General features: G+C 45.0%; 2 protein-coding genes across 2 annotated transcripts in view; one reads left to right on the top strand and one right to left on the bottom strand.

Annotated features, from left to right (window-relative positions):
* Positions 1-14,658, top strand: part of CSF2RB (colony stimulating factor 2 receptor beta common subunit) — a 37,178-nt gene extending 22,520 nt beyond the window's left edge. The window contains exons 7-12 of the mRNA XM_015426470.1: positions 2,707-2,842; positions 3,070-3,230; positions 4,724-4,863; positions 4,951-5,113; positions 6,514-6,604; positions 14,206-14,658. Of these exons, the coding sequence (XP_015281956.1) occupies positions 2,707-2,842; positions 3,070-3,230; positions 4,724-4,863; positions 4,951-5,113; positions 6,514-6,604; positions 14,206-14,605 (1,091 nt within the window). The 3' untranslated portion in view covers positions 14,606-14,658. The remainder of the gene's footprint in view (positions 1-2,706; positions 2,843-3,069; positions 3,231-4,723; positions 4,864-4,950; positions 5,114-6,513; positions 6,605-14,205) is intronic.
* An 8,799-nt stretch (positions 14,659-23,457) lies between these two features.
* TEX33 (testis expressed 33) overlaps positions 23,458-25,111 on the bottom strand; it is an 8,288-nt gene continuing 6,634 nt past the window's right edge. Inside the window, 2 exon segments of the mRNA XM_015426471.1 lie at positions 23,458-23,570; positions 24,363-24,473. Of these exon segments, the coding sequence (XP_015281957.1) occupies positions 23,458-23,570; positions 24,363-24,473 (224 nt within the window).

The raw sequence follows: 25,111 nt of genomic DNA on the forward strand, positions 1-25,111 counted from the left end.
TCTCCGAGTATTTCCCAACTCAGAGCTTGCTACCGTTCATCGGGGGCCGGTCTTGGCTGACAGAGGGATTTTTTGAAATGTTGATCTTTCTCCCGTACTCCTTCCAGGCCTCAGTATGGTAACAGCATGGAAGCAGGAAAATGCAAACCTGGAAAAGCCAGTGCTGAAGGCCAAGATAGAGAAGGGTTGAACAGCTGCCATGCATTTCCTTTTCGAGTTTAGACAGGCGGGAACAAAGGGGAACCAAACACTGCAAGATACCAGCTTGCTGAAAGGGTCACCCAGCGGGCTGGGCTGAGAGGAAACGGGCCCTGAGGCCTCAGACGGGCCTTTCAGTCCTACTCTTTGTCTCTCCCCCAGACTGAGGCAAACTGGGAGATGAAGGCCAACAAGACAGGAGGAGAGTTGATACGGAGAAGAGGGCCACGTGTGGATGGACGGACGGGAGACGATCCAGAAGGCAAGTTCTTCCGCGAAAGCGGGAGGCTTGCAGTGTAAGCAGGGGGTAACTGGCAACTTGAAGCCTGGCGCGACACCAGGGTCTGAAGCTCCCGATTGTCATGCCTGCCCCTGCTGATGTCATGCCTGCCTTTGCTGATGCCCCTGAACAGGCTCCTGAGGACCCTGAACAGGCTCCTGAGGACAGTACTGCAGCAGAAAGGCAAAGACTGGATCCTGTAGCTGAAAGCTATCTAAGTGGTGAGGAGGATAGAGCCTCCCAGGGAACACCTGCAAGGGATCAGTCTCTGCTGCAGCCCAGTAATTCATCATCAGACTCGCCTCCACCTGTAACCAGGCTCAGGAATGTAAGAAGACAACAGCTGAGAGAGCGAAGGCAGAATGCACGCATGCGTGCCAGAAGATCTCTTAGCCCTGATTACTGACAGGATCCTGTCCTCACTCCTGGCTAGCTAATGAGTTGATTAGCTAGCACTGTATATATGCAAGTCTGTTGCCAGCAGTCATTTGTGCTGGCAACGTCGTTTGTTCAGGACCTGAATCCTTGCATCTCTGCTCCAGACCTTGTGGAATTCTTCTCGGCTTGATCCTCGGCTTTTGACCTTTGGCTTTGTTGACCCTGCGTTCATCTCTGACTCCTCTGGTATTGTTGTGATTTATGGACTTGAAACTTTGGTATGTCTGACCCTGCTTTTGGACTGTGATTTAAACCTGCTTGAACCTTGCTACCTGATTTGCCCGGCTTGACCTCGGACTGTTCCTGGACTTTTGCTTGCTTGTGTCACGCCCCCTGGTCCTGCCGTGACACATAGAAGCACATTTTGCGCCTGCATTGAATGGGGTAACTATGCGAATATACATAGGGTCAGAGGTCATTTTGGGGGGATCGTGGGGGATTGCAGTTCCCCCGGGTGAGGTACGGGGGGCGGGGCACACGATGAAGCCCCCCCTGCTTCCGGCCGCCCCGCTTCCGGCCCTCATTCAGCCAGGAGGAGGCAGGAGAAGAGGGAGGGTAAGTTGTTTCCTCCCTGCCGGGCTTCCTTGCACTCCCGCCGGCCTTGCAGGTCCACCGCCGGGCCCCTCATGGGGCTCGGCAGTGGAACTGCAAGGCCGGCGGCGGCGGCCGGGACCGTTGGGGGCAGGGTGTGTGGCCTTATGACACACTTCCGGTGATGTCAGGGGGTGTGGCATATGCTAATGAGTTATGCTAATGAGTTTCCCTAGCTCTTTTTCTACGAAACGACCCCTGCATAGGGCGACTGCTTAAAGTGATGGTGCACCAGAAAGCATTCTGACAAATTGTGGCTCAAAAACATCAGAAAAGAGGAATGAGTAGCACTAATGAAAAATAGCTTTGAGAAAAAAGGCATGGCTGGATGTGGAGTTTGGGAACGTGCACAGAGATAGAAATACTAGAGTCACAAATGCTTTCTGCTTGCTTTGAGCAGTCCATTGGTCTCTGCCCCACCTGCTTGCTAGGCTGGGCCAGCCCTGCTTCCATATGCACACAAAAAAAGGACATAATATGGTGGGTGGGTCCCGTGTTGAATGGCGATATGTGCTGTAAACTTGGTAGTACAAGGGCACTGTCATGCACTATTGATACTACCTGTCGGTCATATTTGCAGTTACTTTAAGGGTGCTGTTTGTAGTGTTTTACCAATGTGCATTGGTATGTAACATGGGGTGGGGTGGAGAAATGCAAGCACATTGTGCTACATGTGATCCAGGAATTAAACACTCATCTAGTTAAACCAGAATTGAACAGGTATAGATTGCAGCAGAGAAACAGCAAAACAAGATCAGAAAGGGGGAAGGCCGCTCAGTCTTCCGTTGGTCTAGTTCCAGATGTCCCGCACCAGAGCTCCATACATGATACCATGCTCCAGCCCTGTTTGTCTGAGCCAGTGCTCTTATCAGTATCCACAGTGCAGCAAGCTTGTCCAACATCTACACACTCAAGAGCCTTCTCTTATAGAATAGGCCCTCTGCAAGAGTGAGGACGGCCTTTAGGAAGGCCTGCAGATCCTTTCTATTTGCGACAGCATTTGGCTGAGCGGATTTTGATGGCATTTATCATTTATGGACAGACTGATTCTTCTTATGTCCTCCCCCCGGCGGGATTATATGGTTTTATTTTGTTGCATAAAGCTGTTTTTAAGCTGTTTGTAAGGCACCCTGAGTGCTGGAAAGGGGTGGGGTATAAATATTTTTAAAATAAATAAATGTTCCTGGTTTCTCTGCTAGGTGATGAAGCTCAGCCCAAGAACCTTCGCTGTCTATTTAACGGCCTAGATCGGCTAAACTGCAGCTGGGAGGTGAGGCGAGAGCTCACCCGTTCTGTCTCGTTTGCGCTCTTCTACAAAATCAGCCCAGAATCTGTGTAAGTGAGCTTAGCAAAGCTGCCTTGGAGTCTGCTTGCGTCCCCCATCCACCCTTTGTGTAGCAAATATAAACTGGCCTGTGGATTCTACACAAGAGTGCATCTGATGAAGTGATCTTTGACTCATGAAAGTTTATGTTGGAATAAATTTTATTAGTACCACTGGCTTTCTGGTTTATTTTGTTTGCCTTCGACTTAGCTATTTCTTGTCATATTTCTTGTTTCAGAGAGATGCAGTGCTCTCCGGTTGAACAGAAGGAATTACTGGACACCCCTCACGTCTTGCAAAGCTGCGAGATCCGTGTCACCAACCCCAAGAGGCTAAGCCAGTACCTCATAACTGTGCGGCCCAAGGAAGAGGAGAAAACGATTGCACCAGTATCCAACAGTGAGCCTCTTTTGGAAAATACTTGTACTGATGCGCAGGGGATTATGCAGGTGCCTCTAACCCTCGATTTTATGGCTGCCGCCGCCGCCACTGCCCATTCATGAAGAAGCAAATGTGATCACGTGACTGTAGCCATGGCATCCTCAACCAACAGACTAGGCAGCCAGCTGGGAGCGGCACAATTCAAGAGAGGTTCTCCTCTTGAAGAAATAACCAATTCAGGCACTAACCATGCTTTTGCCATGACCACTTCTCCATGCAAGCTGACTGCACATCCTAGAACTGTCTTCAAATTCAGAGGTGTTCTGGATAGTGATGAGTGAAACACCCCCCCCCCCGCGTGCTCAGTTCAGAATGGGCTCAGATGGAATACTTTCTGAAAAATCAGATAGTAGCTTATTTTTCCCAAGTCCATTCAAAAAGCCCCTCATGCACCTGATGATGCTTTAGGGCTTAGGACAGGGCTCAGATGTTTTACCCTGTGAGTCTCCAAACTCTCCATAGGGTCCTCCGGTCCCTTCACGCATGAGCCCCTGAGCTTTTCTCTGCCATCTCTGCTGCTTGCAGCAGCAACAATTGTAATGACCTTCTTTAGCACCCAGTTCACCGAAATGGCAGCTTCACATTTGCTAAGGACCCTGGGCAACGTAGTTTCCAGAGTGTCTGATTTCTCAGTAGAAAACTACACATTAAAAAATTCCTTGCACTTGCCCTGACCTGGATAGCCCAGGCAAGTCCAATCTCATCAGCTCTCAGAAGCTAAGCAGGGTCAGCTCTGGCAAGTACTTGGATGGGAGACCTCCAAGGAATACCAAAGGCGGGAGGCGGGGGCAGGCTTTATTCAGCCACCTCTCTGAATATCCTCCAGGCGTCACCAGAGGTCGCCATGACTTCCAAGTGCACACACAGTCAGTCACCAGAGGTCGCCATGACTTCCAGGTGCACACACACGCACACGCACATATGAAAAAAAAATGCCTTGCACTTTCAGTGATGCTACTGAGCATGCCCACAACAGCACCCCAAGAACTATCACAGAGGTACGTAGTTTCCAGGTGCCAGAGATCTCTGCTGAGAATTGAGGCACCTGGAAAGCTACATGTTCCAGAGTTACTTGCTAACTGATGCTAGCTTACAAGCTCACTTTATATCCTCAACGATATGGTACTCAGTATGGAACACATCCTATTACAAGCTGGAAACATTCATACACCGGACCAGATGACAAACAAGCGTTAGTGACATCACTCGTTAGTGATTAGTGAGGTGCATTTTTACTTTGTGTGGGTTTATCTTGCCCTGGTCCTGACTAGGTTGGCAAATCTACATTGTAAAAAGAACTGGTTCTTGTTTTCTGCTACATGTGTCCCTCATATGCACTGCAGGATGCTCTGTCCTTGCATCAGTACCTCGTGGGAAAGTGCTAGAGAGGTGAGGGCAGGAACGTAATTGGATGGAAGGGTCCACAGCCTGATACGGTTTCTGTTTTCTAGTCAAGGTGGAACCTCCTTATGAACTCTCTGTGGCAAAGCTGAACAACCAGCTGTACAAACTGCGATGGGAATACATAAAACCCATGTTTCCAAGGATGTATCAAGTCTTATACTGGGAGGCTGACAAGGTGCCTGAGAAGGTAAGCTGTAGTTGATGGCATCACAGTAGGTGAACAAGACCTGGAATTTTAAAGTAATAACAATAATTTACCCCTTTCTCTTCTCAGAACCATCTTCAGAACATCAGTGAAGATGATTCGCAGTTTACTTTTCAGTCACTGGAACCAGGAACCCATTACAAGGCAAAGATGCGGGCAAAAGCACATGCTGGTGCCTATGATGGCCCATGGAGTGAGTGGAGCAAAGAATGTGAATGGTTTACTGAAAGTGGTAAGTAACAGAGATTTCTGAATGAGGACACTCAGGCCCATTTTTAGTGGGAGGGAAGGAATGGGGATGTTTGTCCCGGACCTCACACGTGGAGGGGGACAGAGCAGCACTAACAAGAACGATGGGCTTTTCTGTATTCTCATTTTCCTGTTTCTTTGGGGGGGGGAGGGATCTGTCCACATGTGGTTTGCTCCCTCTAGTGGTTGATTTGATATTACACTGGTTTATATCTGGCATAAAAACAGGCCGTTTAAATCTGCAGGGAGATATGCCAGACATAAAATGATACAATATCGAATTGAGCACTAGAGGGAGCAAAACATGTGCAGAACAGAAACCCGCCACCCCTTAAGAAACAGAAACTTGCAAACAAGGGAAAATGAGAATGCGGAAAACCTGTATGTTTCAACATCTGAAATTATCCGATCCTTTCCCTCCAAACACAATACCACTGGTCAACACAAATGTAACCCTGAGACCAGGAGCATTTTCAGCACTTGGCGTTTGCCCCACATTTCACTTACTGGACTTCAGTGGAGGGTTGTGCTGATATAAGAACATAAGAACATAAGAGACACCAATGTTGGATCAGGCCAAAGGCCCATCCAGCCCAACACTCTGTATCACACAGTGGCCAGAAATACCAGTGCCATCAGGAGGTCCACCAGTGGGGCCAGGACATTAGAAGCCCTCCCACTGTTGACCCCCCCCCCCAAGCACCAAGATGACAGAGCATCACTTGCCCCAGAGTCCCTATCTATACCTTGTGGCTAATAGCCACTGATGGACCTCTGCTCCTAGATTCTGTTTCATCTGCAGATTTAGTCAACTATTAAATGGGGAATGCCTCTTCTCAGATGATTTCTGCTCAGGCGCTTGTAAACGTTATATTCCTTTAAGTTTAATGTCTTTTAAGATAGCACTTTTAGTTTTTATAAGTACTTGTAATGAATTTTTAAAACTTAACTTTTATAGAATCTTTTAGATGTTCAAAATGTTTTAACCAATTGATAATCAGCTGTTTATTTACCTATCTGCTACCACATACATACACACCCCTATATGTCAAGCAAGGTCAGTTTTGGAAAATCTCATTTGGGTAGAGATTAATGAGATGTCACTTTAAACCCAAAACGCATAGATTTGCAGAATGCAGCTGTTTTATTAAACAAAATATGGTGTCAGTATATTAATCTGAGTCGGCTAAGCTGCCAAAGTGTCATGGAATGTTATAAACATTCTACCTGCTCAGAAGTTCAAACAACCGTTAGTACACAGTCTCATGTTCCGAAATTCCTTAGCATTTTACATTTTCACATCCCATTCTATTTTTGATTGAGGATGGTTTTGACTTTCATTTTGGTTTCTCATCATTTCCCTTTGTGATTTTTCTGTTTCAGAATTGCCTGTCTGGAGTTTTGCCCTTGCTGTGCCAGCCTTTATCATTTTGGCGACGGTGGGACTCTGGTGCAGCAAAAGATATCTACTCAGGTACGCCTCTGTTGTGAATAGGATGGACTCCTAGATGCACTGGGACAGTGGTGGAGGGATGGTGGAGGGGCAGAAAGAAGGTGCTATGTAGGCTCCACTATCTGGATTCAGCGCCTGAATGTAGGCATATAATAAACAAGATTGAAGATGCTTTTAGATATTTGCAAGTATGTTTTTTCTTTTCTTTCTTTTCGTTTCCATACATAGTTGTCAAGGTTGTTACTGTCCCTTCTATTTCCTTTGGCAAATTTCTATTTTTCTTGTTTCTCTTGCAGCCTTTTTATAAATTTGATGCCATTTTAATGCCATTGTGTGCCAATTATGTATTATATGCTGTATATCTGCAATTGATACAAAAACAGGCATCCATTTACATGGAAATTTTTCTTATCATGTTTCATATATATGGCAGGGGATCAAGAGATAACAGCAGTTCTGTCTCAAGTATGGGGAAACTTTAAGAGACCCAAAGGTTTGAACGGAACCAATTATCATGAAATTCAGTGCCATTTCCAGTGGCTTTAAATCACTTTAGCAGCAGACACCCACAAAATGAGCTGTTTATGTGCTGCATCCCACCATGCAGATGAGGTCCCACCATGCAGATTTTCACCATACCACTACTGATGTCCCAGAAGAAATGTTTGCCATGGTGAGCCACTGTGTCTGAACAAGCACCAAGTAGAGCTGCCTTCCCATAATATGGAGACCTGTCTCCCACTACACATGGAAAGATACAAACAGGAACAGGTGAAAGGCAAAATGTCATGGTAGTTGCTGGACTGGCATCGGCAGATCTCTGTGACCCATTTGTATGTTTCCTCCCAGTTCAAGCTAATATATGTGATTCAGATGCCACTTGGAAACAGCTTTTAGGTGGCCGTGGTAATCAGTACAGCTGCTCACCGCAGGGGTCACCTGCAGCCCCCCCCCCCAAGAGTATTAACACCGAATCCCAGGAATGTCTAGCAGTGGTGTGGTGACTCTTCATGTGACAGAGCCGATTCATGTGGTGAATTACGGATTCTTTGTGTTGGCAGTTTCCATGTGGAGGCTGTTTTAGCAGGTTTCTACATGGCATTCCTAATGTGTATGTTGCCCCTCCCCGGCCACGGGGTCCTGACTGAGGCAGGTGAAACTCTGCTTGGTCTGATATAGTAGAACAATTCTTATGTTTCTACCACAGAAAGAAAAGGGAATGGGAGAAGAACATTCCAAGACCTCCTAGTACATTTCTGCACCTAGGTTATTTTAAGGTAAGTGACCTCTTACTGGATTCTCCTTCAGACACCCCATTGGAATTCTTTGGTTGAAGACAGTGTTTCTGTTACATACGTTTGCCCATAACTGAATGAGCCATTGTCCATATACTTATACTTTCAATTATACTTTCAATTTATTAATCGCTTTCCCCAATGGTCTCAAAGCGATTTACAGTTACACATTTTAGACAGGGGACTAACAATGTTCATAGGGGATAGGGAAGACAACATATATTCATTTAATTGCACACGCCGTCACTGCACGGTGTAAACTTCTTCTGGCTTGGCTCAGTCATTTTCCGAACGGCTGCTTGTTGACCAGGCTTCAGGACCCGTATGTCAAATTGCCACACTGCCACCGCCTGGCCGGAAACATTCACTGCAGGGATTTTTGTAGCCGAGATGTTCTTCCGCCTTTTCCGAACCTCGACCAGGATGTCCCGACCGTCAGCTAACATGCTCCCACAAGGGAGATTTGTGTGCCCACCCTCTCTAAGGAGTGGTTCCCATTTTATCTACTCGCCGAAGCTTTCGAATCGCTGGGTGGACGATGAGCTGGGGACAACAGGCTGGCTGCTCACACCAGTGCGGGGCTCGAACTAACACAGTTCGGATGTTAAGACAGTGGGATATACCCACTGTGCCACCGCTCCCATGAGATAGGAACTGCCCTGTTTCTGCACTACTTATTTGTACTCGGTAAAAGATTGTAAGACCAAGCAACTTTACTTTTGGCAGTCAGGCAAGCTACCTTTCCATTGCCATCCCCCCCCCCGGTCAATTATAGCATTTCATGTGTCAGAGGATTGGTTCCCTTCTTGCATCTCAAGAGGTATGGATGGCTCTGGCTCAGAATATGAGTCTCAATGCACAGAGTAAAATCACAGCTCTCTTAACTTCTTAGACTCGGCAGCTGTGAAAGGTGACAAGGCCCCTGTACCTTTCATCTCTGTGCAGAAAAGGAGGATTTCAGCATAAGCAGCTTTTATTTTCTTGCCGTCAAGCCACAGCTGCCTTATGGTGACCCGGTAGGGTTTTCAAGGCAAGAGACATTTGGAGGTGGTTTGCCATTGCTGGGCTCCATGACATGCCCCTGGTATTCCTTGGAGGTCTCCCATCCAAATACTGACCAGGGCTGACCCTGCTCAGTTTCCAAGGTCTGATGAGGTTGGGCTAGCCTGGGCGATCCAGGTCAGGGCTTTTCTTCCTGCTGCAAGATAAGCTGCCCCTGCCAGAAGTCTCTCACCTGCCTAGGTCTGCCCAGTCTGCCTTGCAATGGACTTTCTTAGCCACAGAACCCATCCCCTAAATGATGGCCTGAAAATAATAGGACAGCAGGTAAGAAAGCAAGCAGGATTTACAACATCCAGGGTGCAAAGGGCAAACCAGACTGCAGATAAGGTGGTTATTCCATCCCATTTTTTAGGATGCCACCATCACTTTCCTTCTTAGGACAAGAAGAAAGTTGGAGTCCAGTGGCACCTTTAAGACCAACAAAGTTCTATCCAAAGTGTAAGCTTTTGTGTGCAAAGCACACTTCTTCAGACAAATGGAATCAAGTCTCCTCAAAGGCTACTTACAGGAAAAAAGAGGGTGGGGCAGCCATTAAGAGGGGCCACTCAGAGCCAAGGTGCATATGCAGAGCTGTGGAGGACAGCAAATTTGCACGTAAATGCAAGAGTGAACAAAAGGATCTGAGAATGAAGCTAGAGTCCAGCAGTACCCCCAAGACAAACCAAGCTCAACCCTGTGTACATGGGAGAACAGAGCATGTGCACACTTCTTCAAATGCATTGAAACAGATTTCCTCAAATATTACATGCAGGTGGGGGCAGGGCCAGCTCACCCACTAGGCAAACTAGGCATTCGCCTAGAGCGCCGGGCCCTGGATGGGGCGCCAAGCTGTGCCTCCCCCCCTCCCCCCCTTTGGTGGTGGCGGCGGGGGGAGGCAGTGGTGGCAGCAGCAAAAGGGTGGCTGGCTCCAGAGGGCTCCAGGTCTCTAGGCCCCACCGGGAGGTTGGCATCTGCACCATAAGGCAGTCTCGCCTAGGGCGCAGAAACACCTGAAGCCGGCCCTGGGTGGGTGGGTGGGGGGTGTTAGTTGCACATGAAAGCTTACACTTTGAATAAAACTTTGTTGGTCTTAAAGGTGCCACTGGACTCAAAACTTCGTTCTACTGCTTCAGACCAACACGGCTGACCACCTGAATTTTTCTTCTTAGGACTAGTTCACTATGAGCTAATGTCGGCAGTTTCCATGCGGTAAAGAGGCCCATAGGATATATACTGGAAGGTGGGAAAGGAACTCTTGTCATTTGCCTTGCAGTTTGACCACTCTGCTCCCAGAAGATCATGTTGGAGCCCCCTGAAGCATAGCAGTCCTGTACTGGCACTGAGAATATGAGGCCCCAGGATGGTAACACTGATGGCAGATGCTACCACAGGGTTGGAGCTTGGCCTTTTTGCTCACTGTGCCAGTTCTAGAATTCTTTATCCTAGGTCAAATGCAGACATAGCTGTTTTTAACACTACCAACAGAGTTCTGTGCCTTTAACCTTGGTAGTATTTCTGCGAGAGATCTAATCAAGAGGGCTTTTTCAAAATAAAAGCATAAATCAGCAAAGTGAAACTGGCATGCTATATTTATATGCCTAAAGTTGCATCACCCTGTTTCCCCCTATCTACAGTGCCCTATGACCTTCCTGGACAAAACTACCAACGCAGGCAAACATTCCATGAAAGTAGCAATAGAGACCTTTAGTCCTACTAGCCACATCAGGCCTCCTCCATCTTTCCCCACAGCGCCTTGCAGCACCCCTGTGGTCCCTGTTTTCAGTGTGCTTCTGACTTGGCCTTCGAATCATCGGGAGCTATTAGGGATCAATTACAAGTGGAGGATTCCAATTCTCCAGGAGCTCAAGAGTTGTGTGTTAGGCTAGCCTCTGACCTTTCTTGTCTATTATGCCATCCTGTTGTTTGTTTGTATTTTACATGTGTCTCCAGCATGCAAGTACAGAAATGAAGCAGGGTGTCTCCTGTGGGACAGTCAGGCGGGGGAGATGAAAACAGCCCCAGAAAGGTGAAAGCATGCTCATGCCTGCTCAGCCTAGAATCATAGCGTTGGAAGGGATCTCCGGAGTCATCTAGTCCAATCCCCTGCATAATGCAGGAAATTCACAAATACCTCCCCCTCCACACCCTCAGTGACCCCTGTTCCACGCCCAGAAGATGACAAAAAAATCTCCAGGATCCCTGGCCAAACTGGTCTGGAGAAAAATTGCTTCCTGACCCCAAAGTGGAATCACTTGTTCAGGCATCTTGGACCATTCTTTTGAAATCAAGGACTTGCTGCCGTTACATTCACTGTAAAAACTTCTAAATTCACATTGTGTGCAAGTCCCAAACAAGCTAATGCAGTTGTAGAAGGGATAATCTAAATGTGTCTGGCAGGGTACACATTGTAGGAATACCAGTCTCCAGGTGGGACCTGGGAATCCCCTGGAATTACAGCTAATTTCCAGACTACAGAGATCAGTTCCCCTGGAGGAAATGGATGCTTTGGAGGGTGGTCCTCTGGAAGCTCTATCCCCAAATCTCCAGGAGTTTTCCAACCTGAATCTGGTAACCTTGCCCCCCCCATCCCCCACTGGTGGCTGTTGTAGCACTTGCACTTGTCAGTCTAAACTAACCCTGTATAAAGTGTTACCTGCACCTCTAGGTTCGTAACGGTCTGGTGAGTGCCCCTTACCAAGGCGGGTAGAATGTTAAAAGAAAGTTAGCTGGAATGCAATACAAGGTTATTTAAACAATAAAACTGTTTATTAGCTAAAGACAAGCAAGGAATACAAAAAAATAAACAGTCAGTGGTTAAATATACAGAACAAAGATCTCCCCATGCACAGAAGCTTCTGGACTGGCCCAGAAATTTCGCAAAAGACAAAGCCTTCTCTGGATCTCTGAGAGTCAGTGCTGAAATGAAGCATCTTGCCTTCCTTTATACCATATTGGTCTCATACATTTCGATAGAGCTATAGAAATTATAAACTGCAGCAATTAATCTAACTGCCCTGGCAACGTGGGCCATTATGGTCTAGGAAATATTCCCACATTCCAGAGGCAGTGGGGCTACCCTGATGCTTTTTTGCAAAACAATGCAAGATAGCATTTAAATCTCTAAATGACAAAGACAAGAATGTTACAATTTCAGGATGTTCTTTGTTTCCTAGAAGCAAGGGAGGCAGTCAGGCACTGTCTGCTGGCTGGAGGTGTGATGTGAATTTCTGCATGTAGGCAAGCCTTTAGTATTGCAAATATTCTGGTTTCCTTGACTTAATGGCAGGTGCATTATGTTTCCAAATTCTTTAGATTCATGAACAATGTAATGCAAATGTTGGTTCCTGTGTATGTGATGGAGGAAAGATATCTCTTGAGACAAAGGCCTAGCAAAATCATGTTCGCTGAGCTGCTAGCTGCTTGGAAAGTTACAGAAATAGAGGAGAGAAAAACACTATGATTTCTTTATAAAATTAACTGTATAAATGGGTTTTAAATTTTCTGAACCAACTATTTTATTTTTCTCACAACAGTGGCCAGGGTGGACAGGATGGGCACAGAGCACAGAAGTGCCCTGAATCAGTACTGAAAATACGAGTTGTCTGGGGAGAACCTTACACAGAGAGACCAGTTGTACCATACATACACATGCAGGGATGGCTTGTTCCCTACCTTCTAGGCAAGTTCCTACATGCCACCGAATTAGGGAAAGCTGATACTTATTATTATTTTCTTCCTGGAGGTACAACTGCCAGACAGCTTTGGAGAAAGCAGCAGACAGAGCTCTTTAGAAGAGGCAGAGTTCAACAGCAGCAGTGCACTGGACAGGTAAATATATTATGCTGAGTGTTGCTGGATTTTTCCGGGGAATGCAGTGCTATAAGAGTGCAGAGAGGAGCCCAAGTTTCAGTTCCACTTGCCAGGGACTGAAGAGAAGGAATGACCAGGCAGTGAAAAAGTATTCTAGTATGGAAGCAAGAACAAAATCCATGTAATGCTATTTTTATTAGGACCAGCCGAATGAACGGAACACGTGCAAGCTTTTGAGCTCACCAGAACTCTTAATCAGCCTGGATATTACAGACTTTCAAAAGACAGAAAGCAGATCGTTCGGCCACAGTATTATGGTTTGATCTTGCCTGCGTCTTCTATGAGATGCAAGCAGGCAACTAGCTTTCACTTTATTGCTGAGGTGCTGAGCTAATAGTAATTATTAATAATAATTATCATATGGCAGTGTGTGTAGGACAGCCAGGAGATCCTAAGATTGTCTGGCAGCCAGAAGTTCAAGCTCTTTTAGCATTATGCACCACTAGGTGGTAAGTTAGATTTGTTTTTTTAAGGCAAAAGATGTAACAGAGGTGGTTTTGCCATTGCCTGCCTCTGTGTCACGCCCCTGGTATTCCTAAGAGGTCGCCCTTCCAAATACGAGCCAAGGCTGACCCTGCTTAGCTTCTGAGATCTGATGAGACGGGCTAGCCTGGGCTGTCCAGGTCAGGGCTGGTGCTGAGCTTCAGCATGGTCTTTGGGAAGCTGTATTCAGTCCACGTCCTTATATAACTGATTAATGTTCTTTACTTATTTTCCCTTCTGCAGGCCCATACTGATTACACGTGACAACTCTCTTGGGGCCAGGTCAGGGAAAACAAGACCACTTTCAGCCGTCTTTCAGAATACAGAAATCACAGGATTTTCTGACGCCAAACAAAGTTTGAGTCACGGTGAACCATCCTCCAGACTTGCCCACAGTCACAATGCAGAGGTGGGTCTAGCTCAGCAGGTGTTTGATTTTAATGGTCCATACTTAATGTCCCTTCAAGTGTTGCCTGTGCCTGATGTTCAGGAAGTCGCCCCCTTAGAAACGAGGGAGGCACCAGTGCCTATGCAGTATGTGGACCTGCCCCACGGATCATGTTTCCAGGTTTTTCCGGTGGGAAGAGGGAACGGGACAATCCCACCACTCTGCACTGTCCATTCTGAGGGCAAGGAGAAGCTCCCACTTCCAGGAAAAAGCCAAGTGGTATCTGAAGGCCAGTCAGAAAGTGGCATATTGGAAAATGGGGAAAACAAAGGTCAGAGGCCACAAAATCCGACCAGCACTAAGAATAACTCACAGAATGGGATGTTGGATTATTTTACCACTGAGGATCTAACAAGGAACACAGAGGGGGGCTCATCATTTCTGTCACCCATGGCAGCCTTAAAGAAAGAGATGTTCACCTGTGCTACTATGGAAACATCTGCCTCACAGTCACAGCTGTCCCAAACAACAGATGCTCCCTCCAGCTCAGAGTTGTACCAGAAGAAAACAGACACTGTGCTCCTACCTGAGGCCCAAGCACCAGCTATTCCTTCAAACACATCCCAGAATGTGTTTGGTGAATATGTTATGACTCTTCCTGGTACCTTAGAATCTATGCCAAAGGAAAGATGTGCTTTATCCACAAAAGACCCTGGGCAGAACAAGGGCATTCTTGTGTTCAACCCTGATGGCAAAAGCCCTATTTTTTTAAGCCAGGTGGGTGACTATTGCTTCTTCCCTAACACCAAGCCTGTCACAAAAACCCGAGAAGGATACATGGGACCCCAGCTTGCAGAAGACAGTCACTCACTCACAAAGCAACCCCGTGAAAACAAAATTGTTGAGAATGAGCCACAGACTGTAACTCACATCTGCCAAGTATGATCAAAGTGGACAGCCGTGTTGGCCTGAAGCCATAGAACAAAGTTAGAGTCCAGTGGCACCTTTAAGACCAACAAAGTTTTATTCAAGACGTGAGCTTTCATGTGCACGCACACTTCCTCAGACAATGAAAAATAGATTATGGGTTATCGCACATGAAAGCTCACACCTTGAATAAAACTTTGTTGGTCTTAAAGGTTCCACTGGACTCTAACTTTGTTCTATCTGCCAAGTGTCGAGAAGGAGTGTGCCTCAATAAAAGCACTGTTAGTGTGTGAGTATAATTTCAGTTTTGCAATGTCCCTCCTCGGTGCTCCAGCCCCTGGTAGTAAAGATCCGCTCTTGCTGTCATACTTCAGAAAAATGCTTCATGCGGCAAGGATTCATGTGGCCACTGCAATAGTTAAAAGTCACTTCGCAGAGTGTTCCATTGGCGGAACGCGAGATGGCAGCCTAACCCCCGATCTCCGCCAGACCTACCCGATTCCTACTCCTCAGAGAAATCAGACTGACGCTTCAGCGTGACAATATATGGAGAAAGAAACCCAAAAATCTGCTCAGCCGAACTTGAAGAAACTAAAAAAAATTCCAACACATACCTTCGAAGAAATCAACTGATCAAACGTCGAGTTACTTTGGTCTCAAGGAAAACAAAATGGCAACTGGCAACTTAGAAACGACAAACGAGACAGCCTCAATATCAGCCAACGACCTGACGACCGCATTAATCAATATGGAAAAGAAATTTTACGATCACATGGCAGGCATGTTTAACCCTTTGTACGACCGATTTGACTCCCTGCAAAAAGATTTGCAGGGCAAGGAATATAAAATATCTCTATTCGCCGATGATATGCTTCTCTATATAACTAAGCCGGTCCACTCTCTTCCACCTCTGATTCGTCTACTGGAGGCTTTTCATAAGGTATCTGGTTTAGGGATTAACCATTCCAAATCACAAATTCTTCCTATTAACATTGCTGAAAAGGATCAAAGGTCAATACGGAAAAAAATTGAGTTTAGCTGGGTCTCCTCCCATCTTACTTATCTAGGAATTAAGGTTCCTACAGATCTCTCCAAATTAATACAATTGAATCACCAAACTACACATGCAGAAATACGTTCTGATATCTTAAACTGGAATAAAAAGAATTTAACATGGATTGAGAGATTTTACCTCATAAAATCTTTTTTATTACCCAAGTTTCTGTTTTTATTCAGAACAATACCAATCAATATCCCTTTAAAAATTATTAAGACATGGCAGACTACGTTAAACAATTTTTTGTGGGATGGAAAAAAACCAAGAATAAGCTTCCACACTCTGAAACGGAAAAGAAACCAAGGTGGTTATGGTTTACCAGATTTGAATTGTTACTACAGGGCCACTTTGATGTCAAATGTCATTAAAATGTTGCGTTCAGATCCAGTGCTTGAATGGGCGCAAATTTGCTCTGACACTCTTACTACAGCAACATTGGAGGCACTTATTTGGAACAACACCCCGATCATGGCAACTGGGGCCAGAAATAATATGTTTCTAATGCCTACTATCAATGTCTGGCGTAAACACAGTAAAACACTCTTACCACAACAGTCAAGGTATTCTACTTTTATATATCAATCGTGGTTTACACAACATGTGGGTTTTCACAGATTGGAGGATTGGAAAAAAGCTCGACTTCATAGGTATTGTGACATTAAAAAAAAATAACACTCCTAGCGCAATATCAATAGATTTACACAAATTCAAAATTCTAACCAGGTGGTACATGACACCACAGAGACTGTCTCACATAACATCTAAATATTCGCCAGATTGCTGGAAGGGCTGCAAAAAAATAGGGATTTTTGCGCATTGCTTTTGGGAATGCGAAAAAATTAGTTCATTCTGGAATGATGTACTGCGACATATCCATAATATCTTGGGTATACTTACTCCAAAGTCACCTGAGACCTTGTTTTTAAACCTTTGGTCAGAGGAAATAGCACATCATCACTATAGTGACATGTTGGACACAATGCTATATGCGGCTAGGCTATCTATTGCATCTTGCTGGAAAGATATCTCCCCTCCTAACATTCAAACTTGGTACAAGAAGCTGTGGAATCAGTTCATTATGGAAAGCATCACTGATAAAGTTAACAGAAATAAAAGGAACATCGTACATTTTGGGTTCGAAGCTAAATGGATGCCAATTTTAGAAGCCCTAGCAGACAAAAAATTCATCTCAGCATCCTGGGATAACTATGTTAAATGGTTGTGAGGACTTATTTATGGTTCAACTAAATTATAGTAAGTAGGCTTTAGTAAAACTTGATTTGTGGGTAGTACTTTGTGTTTAACATGGTTAGATATATCATTGAATGTCTACAGATAATCTTGATGGCAGAAGACACTTGGTTGTATCTAAAGCAACAAACAGTACAGGCATCAATTACAAATTGAGGCTAAAACAAGTTACTTTGTTCAAAGGTTTATTGAAGAATGTATCATTCTTTAAAGCTTACATTTTTTTTTGTAATTAGTGTATTGGTTTGAATGTTTAACTTTTCTTATGACCTTTATGTACATTTTTATTGTTATATGTAATTGGTAGTTATGACTTCTCAAAACTTTTTAATTCTACCAATAAAATGTTAATGAAAAAAAAAGTCACTTCGCTGTGCAATCCTAAACAGAGGTACATCCTTCTGACGTCCTTGGGTTTAGAAGGCTGTGTTTAGGATTGCATCGTCAGTCCATGCTTTAGCCCAAATTAATGCATCATTTTCATGCCACATCCCTAGCATTGCTGTGCCCATGTTGTGTACATTTGGGCTATTTGGAAAAGAATTTAAATGTTACATTTGTGTGGCCCACAATGGGAAAACATTCTCAGTTGGCCTCTACAAGAGAGCTCTAATATCTTGTGGCCTCCACAAGAGAGTTCTGATGTTTTGAATAGCTAAGTAGGAAGCTATTGTACAGGACTTACAAGGGTGTAACTCTGCTTAGGAGTGTACTTCTGTATTCCTGTTGTTCCTCATATTCAAGAATATTATGAGGTGCAAGCAATTTATTCCCTTTGGTAATCCTAGACGGGAATGGCATCGGAATTGTTGGGTCCAACCATCTCGGTCTGAAACAGCTTTTCAAATGCAGTCCTATTGTTGAGGCCCCTGGTGGTCCCTGGCCCGAAGGATGCCCGTCTTGCCTCAACCAGGGCCAGGGCTTTCTCTGTCCTGGCCCCAGCCTGGTGGAACAGGCTCCCTATTGAGTCCAGGGCTCTGTGGGACCTCCTTCAATTCCGCAGGGCCTGCAAGACAGAGCTGTTCCGCCAAGCCTTTGGTTGACGCGGTGGGCACCCATTTATGGCCTCCCTGGGGTTGTTGTCACCCATCTGTCACCTGTCTACTGACCACCGACCACTGGCCTTTAACTCATTGTACCATCGGGCCAGAACTTTATAGCCAACTGACGCTGTTCCAAGCTGTACCCATTGTTTTAATTGTTGCAATGATTTATTGTGTTTTAATGTTTGTTTTAAACTGAAATTGTATTTATTCTAATGATGTTACCCGCCTGAGCCTGCCCACGGAATGGGTGGGATATAAATGCAAATAATAAATAAATAAATAATATTAGAAGTGAAGAGAAATTCTGAAATGAATGTATAATGATGATGTGAGGAAGTGGGTCTTGCACACCTCCCCTTCTGCCCATATGGGAGTGAGGAAGTTACTTAGCCTTCCTGGGTCACCTGCCCTCTCTCTCAAACTCCTGGTATCTCACGGTCTCTCTTTGGATAACTTTTGCTTGTACCAGCTAGTTGGTTATTAGGGCACTCACTGTCCTAAAAGGAAGGTTCATTCTTTTCTTTTAGCCTCCCAAACTGCTGTTGCTGCCTATTGTCCTTCTCCTGGTTAGGGTACTTTGCTGTCCCATGGCACTGGAGGGCTTCATGCTTAGGATGTGAGGCATACCCACCCCTCTTTCTCCTTCCCTCCTATTAGCCAGCAAAAGGCACTTCATAAACTCTGAGCTTGTACAGAGTGCAGACTCAGTTATAATGGACCTTGGTACATACTTTGAGGTATACAAATTCTGAACATAAGGCATTTAACCCAAAATGATACAAAAAAAGCTAGTGATACTTTTCAACATTTGTCCTGCACTACAAAGACAGTCTTTGACATTTGCAACTTTGTTTAAAAACAAGAGTTTCATATAGTTTATTCTAAGGAATGCACAATAATACATTTTTATACTTCTGATGAAGGGGATCACTTTCAACCCAGCACCAGGAGTCATCTTGATGTTGTGAGCAGTGTTCCCTCTAAGCTGAGTTAGTGTGAGCTAGCTCACAGTTTTTGAGCCTCCGGCTCACACATTTTTGTCTTCGCTCAGGAAGGGTGGCTCCAGAGCAAACCGATTTATGCAGTAGCCAAATCGCTCGCTCACAACTTTAATGCTGGTAGCTCACAAAGTAGAATTTTTGCTCACAAGACTTCACAGCTTAGAGGGAACATTGGTTGTGAGCTTGCATTATGATTAGATTATTTGAAGATTCTATAGATGTTGTTTTTTTAAAGTATATGTTTAGTTAATTCTCTGGGATATTGATATGTACCAGTCATACTTAGGCTCTGGTTTGTTCTGTCAGTGATCTATTTCAACTGATACTTGCTTTTTAAATTAAATGCATGATGATGATGATGATGATGATGATGATGATGATGATGATGATGATGATGATGATGATGATTTCCTATTTAAAAAGTTTGTTCTCCCAGTTCCATTAAAAGTAAAGGTTCCCTTGCTCGAAAGCAAGTCGAGTCTGACTCTAGGGTTGCGGTGCTCATCTCCGTTTCTGTTATGTCTTGAGAGACATAATGGTAAAAGCTTGAGCTACCATAACTCATTATGCGGATTGTAAATACTGACCAATGGTGTGTATTCTGGAGGGAAGGGTTTTGATTGGACATTATGTAGCAATTCTGATTGGATGTAACAAACCTAATGTGATTGGTTGTTGTGCAACATTGTAGGTGTGGCTATCTCAGCCAGAATTGTATATAAGTTGCCTTTTTGCCTATGGAAGTTGTCTAGCTGGTCTAGCACCTACAAGGCTGAGCCTTCATGCTGTTATCACCGAAATAAAGCTGAAATCACTTGTTGAACTGTTCCTCCGAGTTAAGTGTCATACTTAACAGTTTCAAAGCCGAAGAGCCAGCACTGTCCGAAGATGTTTCCGTGGTCATGTGGCTGGCGTGACTAAACACCAAGGCGCACGGAACACTGTTACCTTCCCACTGAAGTGGTACCTATGTATCTACTTGCAATTTCTTGCTTTCGAACTGCTAGGTTGGCAGGAGCTGGAACTAGAGACGGGAACTCACTCCATCATGCGGCAACTCAGGTCTTGAACTGCTGAACTACCGACCTTCCACAGCCTGCAGTTCAGCGTCTTAACCACTTGAGCCACCGCAGCTCCTTGTTCCATTGTCTCCAAAATCTTTCGTTTGCTCACTGAGTCCAACCTCAGATAGCTTGATTTTATTCCATATACCGGTACTATCTAAAACACTACCTAAACCATCCTCTTCAAAGACCCTACTTGGGTCTCATTCTTATGAATATTAGGGTTGCAGGCTTGCCAACAGCACTATATACAATAAGCCCTGATTGAACTTTGGTAATCACTGCAACAGTTAATTCTTCAAATGCTCATAGCAGTCTGCAAAACCCAACCTGGCTGTATTGCCTTTGGATCCAACGCACACAAAGGCCTCAGTCCATGAATGGCGCCCACATTGCACCTGGTACAATTCCACTATTACAGCTCAAGTCAAATTGGTACAGGCTCCAGTCCAGTGTTCCCTCTAAGCTGAGTTAGTGTGAGCTAGCTCACAGTTTTTTAGCCTCCAGCTCACACATTTTTGTCTTAGCTCAGGAAGGAGGGCTCCAGAGCAAAGTAATTTAAACAGTAGCCAAATTGCTGGCTCACAACTTTAATGCCAGTAGCTCACAAAGTAGAATTTTTGCTCACAAGACTCCACAGCTTAGAGGGAACATTGCTCCAGTCTAACATATTGACTGCCTGGGAGTCATTCAAAAAGAGCAGATGACCTGATTCATTCTGGCTCAGCTAGAAGATAATGCATGACCTGGAATGAACCTTCATCATCTGCTGCCATTGCAAACAATACTCACACACTGCTGAGAGATGTTTGAATATTCAGCAAGGCATTGTGCAGCCTGAATCAGCTTGGTCCTGGGGTACTTCCACAGTGCTGTGAGAAATCGCCCTGAGAAGCCGCAAATACACCCTTGAATTGCAAGCACTTTACATTTTTGCAACAGGTTATATTGATAATCAGGCTGCAGTCCACAACAAACCCACCTGTCCCAAGGCTGGTGCATTGTCCGTAGCATATTTCCTGCTACTGTATATTGTTTCTCATAAAGTATACATGAACTAAATCAACCTCATTCCCATCAATAAGGGTGCAGAGATTATCTGTCATTTTCCCGGGAGAGCATGCATAAACAAGGAAGTCCAGTCTGAAACCCTGTTTGAAACAGATCCACAATGGGAAGACTCCCTAGATCAAGACAAAAAAGTCCAGGTGTGGTGGATTCTGCTGGAAGAAGTACCGCAAATCTTCTCTCCAGTCTATCATCTTCTTTGCAGAAACTCTGAGTGGCTGAAAGCAAAGATCCTGAAAACCAGTAAAAGCCACCTTCTTGTCACCTTGACACAGAGAGTATTCCATCTTTCTGTGTTTATACCTCTGAGGATGCCAGTCACAGTTACTGGCAAAATGTCAGGTTCTACAATGCCAAGACCACGGCCACACATCCTGGAAAATCTACAGCAACTAACCTCCTTCTTGTGCTGCCACACACAATGCCTGCCTCTTTCCAAATATCCTGGCCAGCACTGTAGTTGGCCAGCCACCATGAGAAGAGCAGCAATAGCAGACATGCTGCCCGGAAGCCACAGAGGAGCAATCAAAATGCTCTCAGATGCACTGTTTGTATTCATAGAAGAATATGGTGTCCAACAGACCTCATCACTGCCTCTTGCCAACTGAGAGTTCACCACAGAACATGCCCCAGGCTTCTCTGCAGGGTATAGGAATTCTGTGGGAGACACACAAGTGATCCATAATCTATTGAATGGACATGTAAAAAGTTCCATGACCACAGGAAGTCTAGTGGTACAATAAGAACTCTATTGCTTAGGATATTTTCACAACTGACTTTGCATTGTCCAGAAAGTCTCCTGCTTCTGACCTTTGCCAGATGAGAATAGAAAATGGAAGAAAGTCATTTGTGGATCACACTACCATCTAGCTAATACAGAGTTTACTTTGAGCAATAAAACAAGGAAGTATCAAAAACCCATTCAAGTCTCAGGTTGCCAGTCTCTCCAGATTTCTTAGCTGCACTTCACAGTTCGTTGCTATTCTTTACCAGAAGGATCTGCTGTTGGGAAAGGCCCTTCTTACTTCCTGGTTCAGGGAAAACCATGAGAAACAAACCAATATCCTTCCCACTATTTTGGAGGTAAAGTACAAAGTAAGGGCTAGTCATCAGATCACTTAATCCTATTTAGATTGGGGGGGGGATTGAAATACAAATAACCATAAGAAAAGGCATTGCCACAGAGTTTCTTATGATGTCACAAAGAAAAATATAACACTCTTCTTTTGTTTGTTTGTGTGTGTGTGTGTGTGTGTGTGCATGCCCATGCCTGGAAGTCATGGTAACCTCTGGCAACTCCTACTGGGGCAGGCAAGGAGGGCATTCAGAAAAGTGGCTTGATAGCCTGCCTCGGGCCTCTGAGTCCTGGTATTCTTTGGGGGATCTCCCATCCAAATACTTGCCAAGATCAGCCCTGCTTAGCTTCCAAGATCTGCCGAGATCAGGCTTGCCTGGGCTATCCAGGTGAGAGCAAAAAATATAACACTCTTCTTCTGTGCAAGACTGTCCTCTTGGAGGATGAATATGATGGGAGACCTGAGGAGGACTATCTTAAGTTGCTCTGTCAATATGTTACTGAAAGTGGTAGATACAGTGTAAAGCTGGGGAGATCCCATATATTTAACTCTGTAGGAAATGACACTGAAGATTTTTAGTAGAAGAGAGGATACAGTGAGAGGGAAGAGATATCAGTATCTTCCATTAGGGTTATCAGTGACACCCACCCACCTCCCCCCAAAAAGAAAAAGCAGCTTGGTCTGCGAACATCATCACCTGCTGGTGATGGCTGGCTAAACTGGTATGAACAATACTGGAACAGGAGCAGGTCTCCCATACTCCTGTTTTTCTAGTAAGCCACCCACCCCGGTTGCCTACTGGCCAGGAGAAAAATGTCTTGTCCCTTTAACAGAGGGCTGAATGTATAGGAATAGTCAAAGCTTTTCACAGGATGGAAGTTAATAACCTCACCTGATGTTTACTCTAGATCAAGCACAGTAAACAGGAACAGCTAGAAGGGGCAATTTAAAAGTTGGCACCCCCCACACACACCCAATAATTCCACTTATACCCCAGATTGCATTTTTCCAGTTTCTATTGCTGTCCTTAGTTTAAGGCTGCTTGCTTTTGAATTCGCTTCCTTAGGCCTTTAACAGTCATTTGATCAAAGCAAGTGGCAATAGGATTCCTCAAAAAAACTTCACCTGATGATTTCTGCACATCAGATGGCAGTTAAAAGAGCAAGAGCAAGCCAGGCTGTTATTTCTCCTGGCCAGCTGGCAACCCTGCTTGCCTGCCCATCAACATTTAGCACACACATCGTCATAGGCTGCATGGAGGTTTATTCCATCACTAGGGAGAGGCAGATAACTTTCCCAGAAGGCTCTCATCCCTCTCTTATGTGTTCTTAGGATTTGCTGCCTTTGTTCTTCTCCCCATATTTTTCCTCCAGAGCTTTTTGCAGGTTAAGGTTTAGGGCATTTTTCTGGAACCATCTCCCTGTGGAGAAGCAAAATACAGTTCATGTTTACTATTGACCCTTCAAGTGAACACAAGTAACCATTAAAGACAAAGGGCTGAAAGGGCAGAAAGAAAACCAACGTTCGTGTGCACCAGAGAAGGAGCAAGTGAGGTTATTTGATAACACATCGCAAACAGTAGCCATTAAAACACACAGATGTGGTGGAATCTTTTATCCCCTGCAGTAATAATAAACACAACAGCACATGTTCCTAATTTAAATGCTCAGTCATGTGACATGAGCTTTGCAGGCTATAAATCCGGTAAAATCCAAATGTTTAGATTACAATAATACTTAGCATTTATATATCTAGCTGTCTTGTCTAAGTGCTTCACAAGTATTATCTCCATAATCCATAGTCTAGAAAACATGTTGGAGTTGTTATTATCCATATTACAGATCGAGTTACCAACTTCCTGGAGGAAAACATATCCTGTCCCTTTAACAGAGGCTTAATGAAAGTACTAGTTGAAGTTATTTAGCTACTTGCCATGAAAAGCTTCAGCTGCCCATTTCTACTCATTAGGCCTGTATTAAAGGGACACAGCATTTTTTCCTCCAAGCCTGTAGACAACCCTAATTATAGTTTTGGGGGCTGAACAACACAGCATTTGCTTAGCATCTCCATGAGAGCAATCCTAAGGGGGCCTATACAGAATCCTACTCAGGTCTATTCAGTGAGGCTTACTCCTGAGAAAGGGTTCTGAAGATGGCATCGTTGGTTACTTCCTGGGTTTCTTCCATGCTCTTAAAATCTAGAAACTCCCTACCTAGATCGTCCGTTTTCCTTCCATGCCAGTGCTTGGGGTCCCGGACTGCCCTCTTTATCACATCTGGGGTATAGGAATCCTTCATCAAGCTCTTGCTTTCTAGTGGGCCTCCTGCAAGAAAGAACATTTGGAGAACTCTTAAGCCACTTGTTCTATAATCATTGGTGATACATTTACCTTGATCACGGGATAAGGCCTGAGGACAGGAAGAGATCAAGTCAAAAGGTGATCATATGATGTGGGAACTGTAAATTATTTGATGAGGGCAGTGACCCCCAGCTGGGTGTCCCTGGATGCCATGGCACCTCTCCCTTCTTCACCAATGCAAAGAGCCCATCCTGGCTTTCCTCTATCACCTTGGAGCAGGAGGTGATTTAGAAGAACCTGGGAAGCAGCATCTTTGTGTCTTCAGGGAGCACATTTGGAAACAGGGGCCTCTATGGGAAGAGGAAGCTCAGCTTGAAACCTTCCAGTGTCATTTGATTGGCCAGCCCCCCATGTCAGCCATTTTATTTATTTATTTATTTATTTATTTATATCTCTTTATTTATCACACTTATACCCCGTCCTCCCTCTCTGGGGTGGCCCAGAGAGCCCTGCCGCTGGCTCTCCCGGCCCGCGCATAAGCGCTGTGGTTTGGGGGCGGCCCAGAGAGCCCCGACACTGGCTTTCCCGGGCCCACGCAGAAGCGCTGTGGCTCGGGGGAAGCCCGGAGAGCCCTGCCATCGGCTTCCCCAGCCCCCACCAAA

The sequence above is a fragment of the Gekko japonicus genome, unplaced genomic scaffold, assembly GCF_001447785.1.
Source record: "Gekko japonicus isolate JY-2015 unplaced genomic scaffold, Gekko_japonicus_V1.1 scaffold1105, whole genome shotgun sequence".
NCBI classification, from domain to species: domain Eukaryota; kingdom Metazoa; phylum Chordata; class Lepidosauria; order Squamata; family Gekkonidae; genus Gekko; species Gekko japonicus.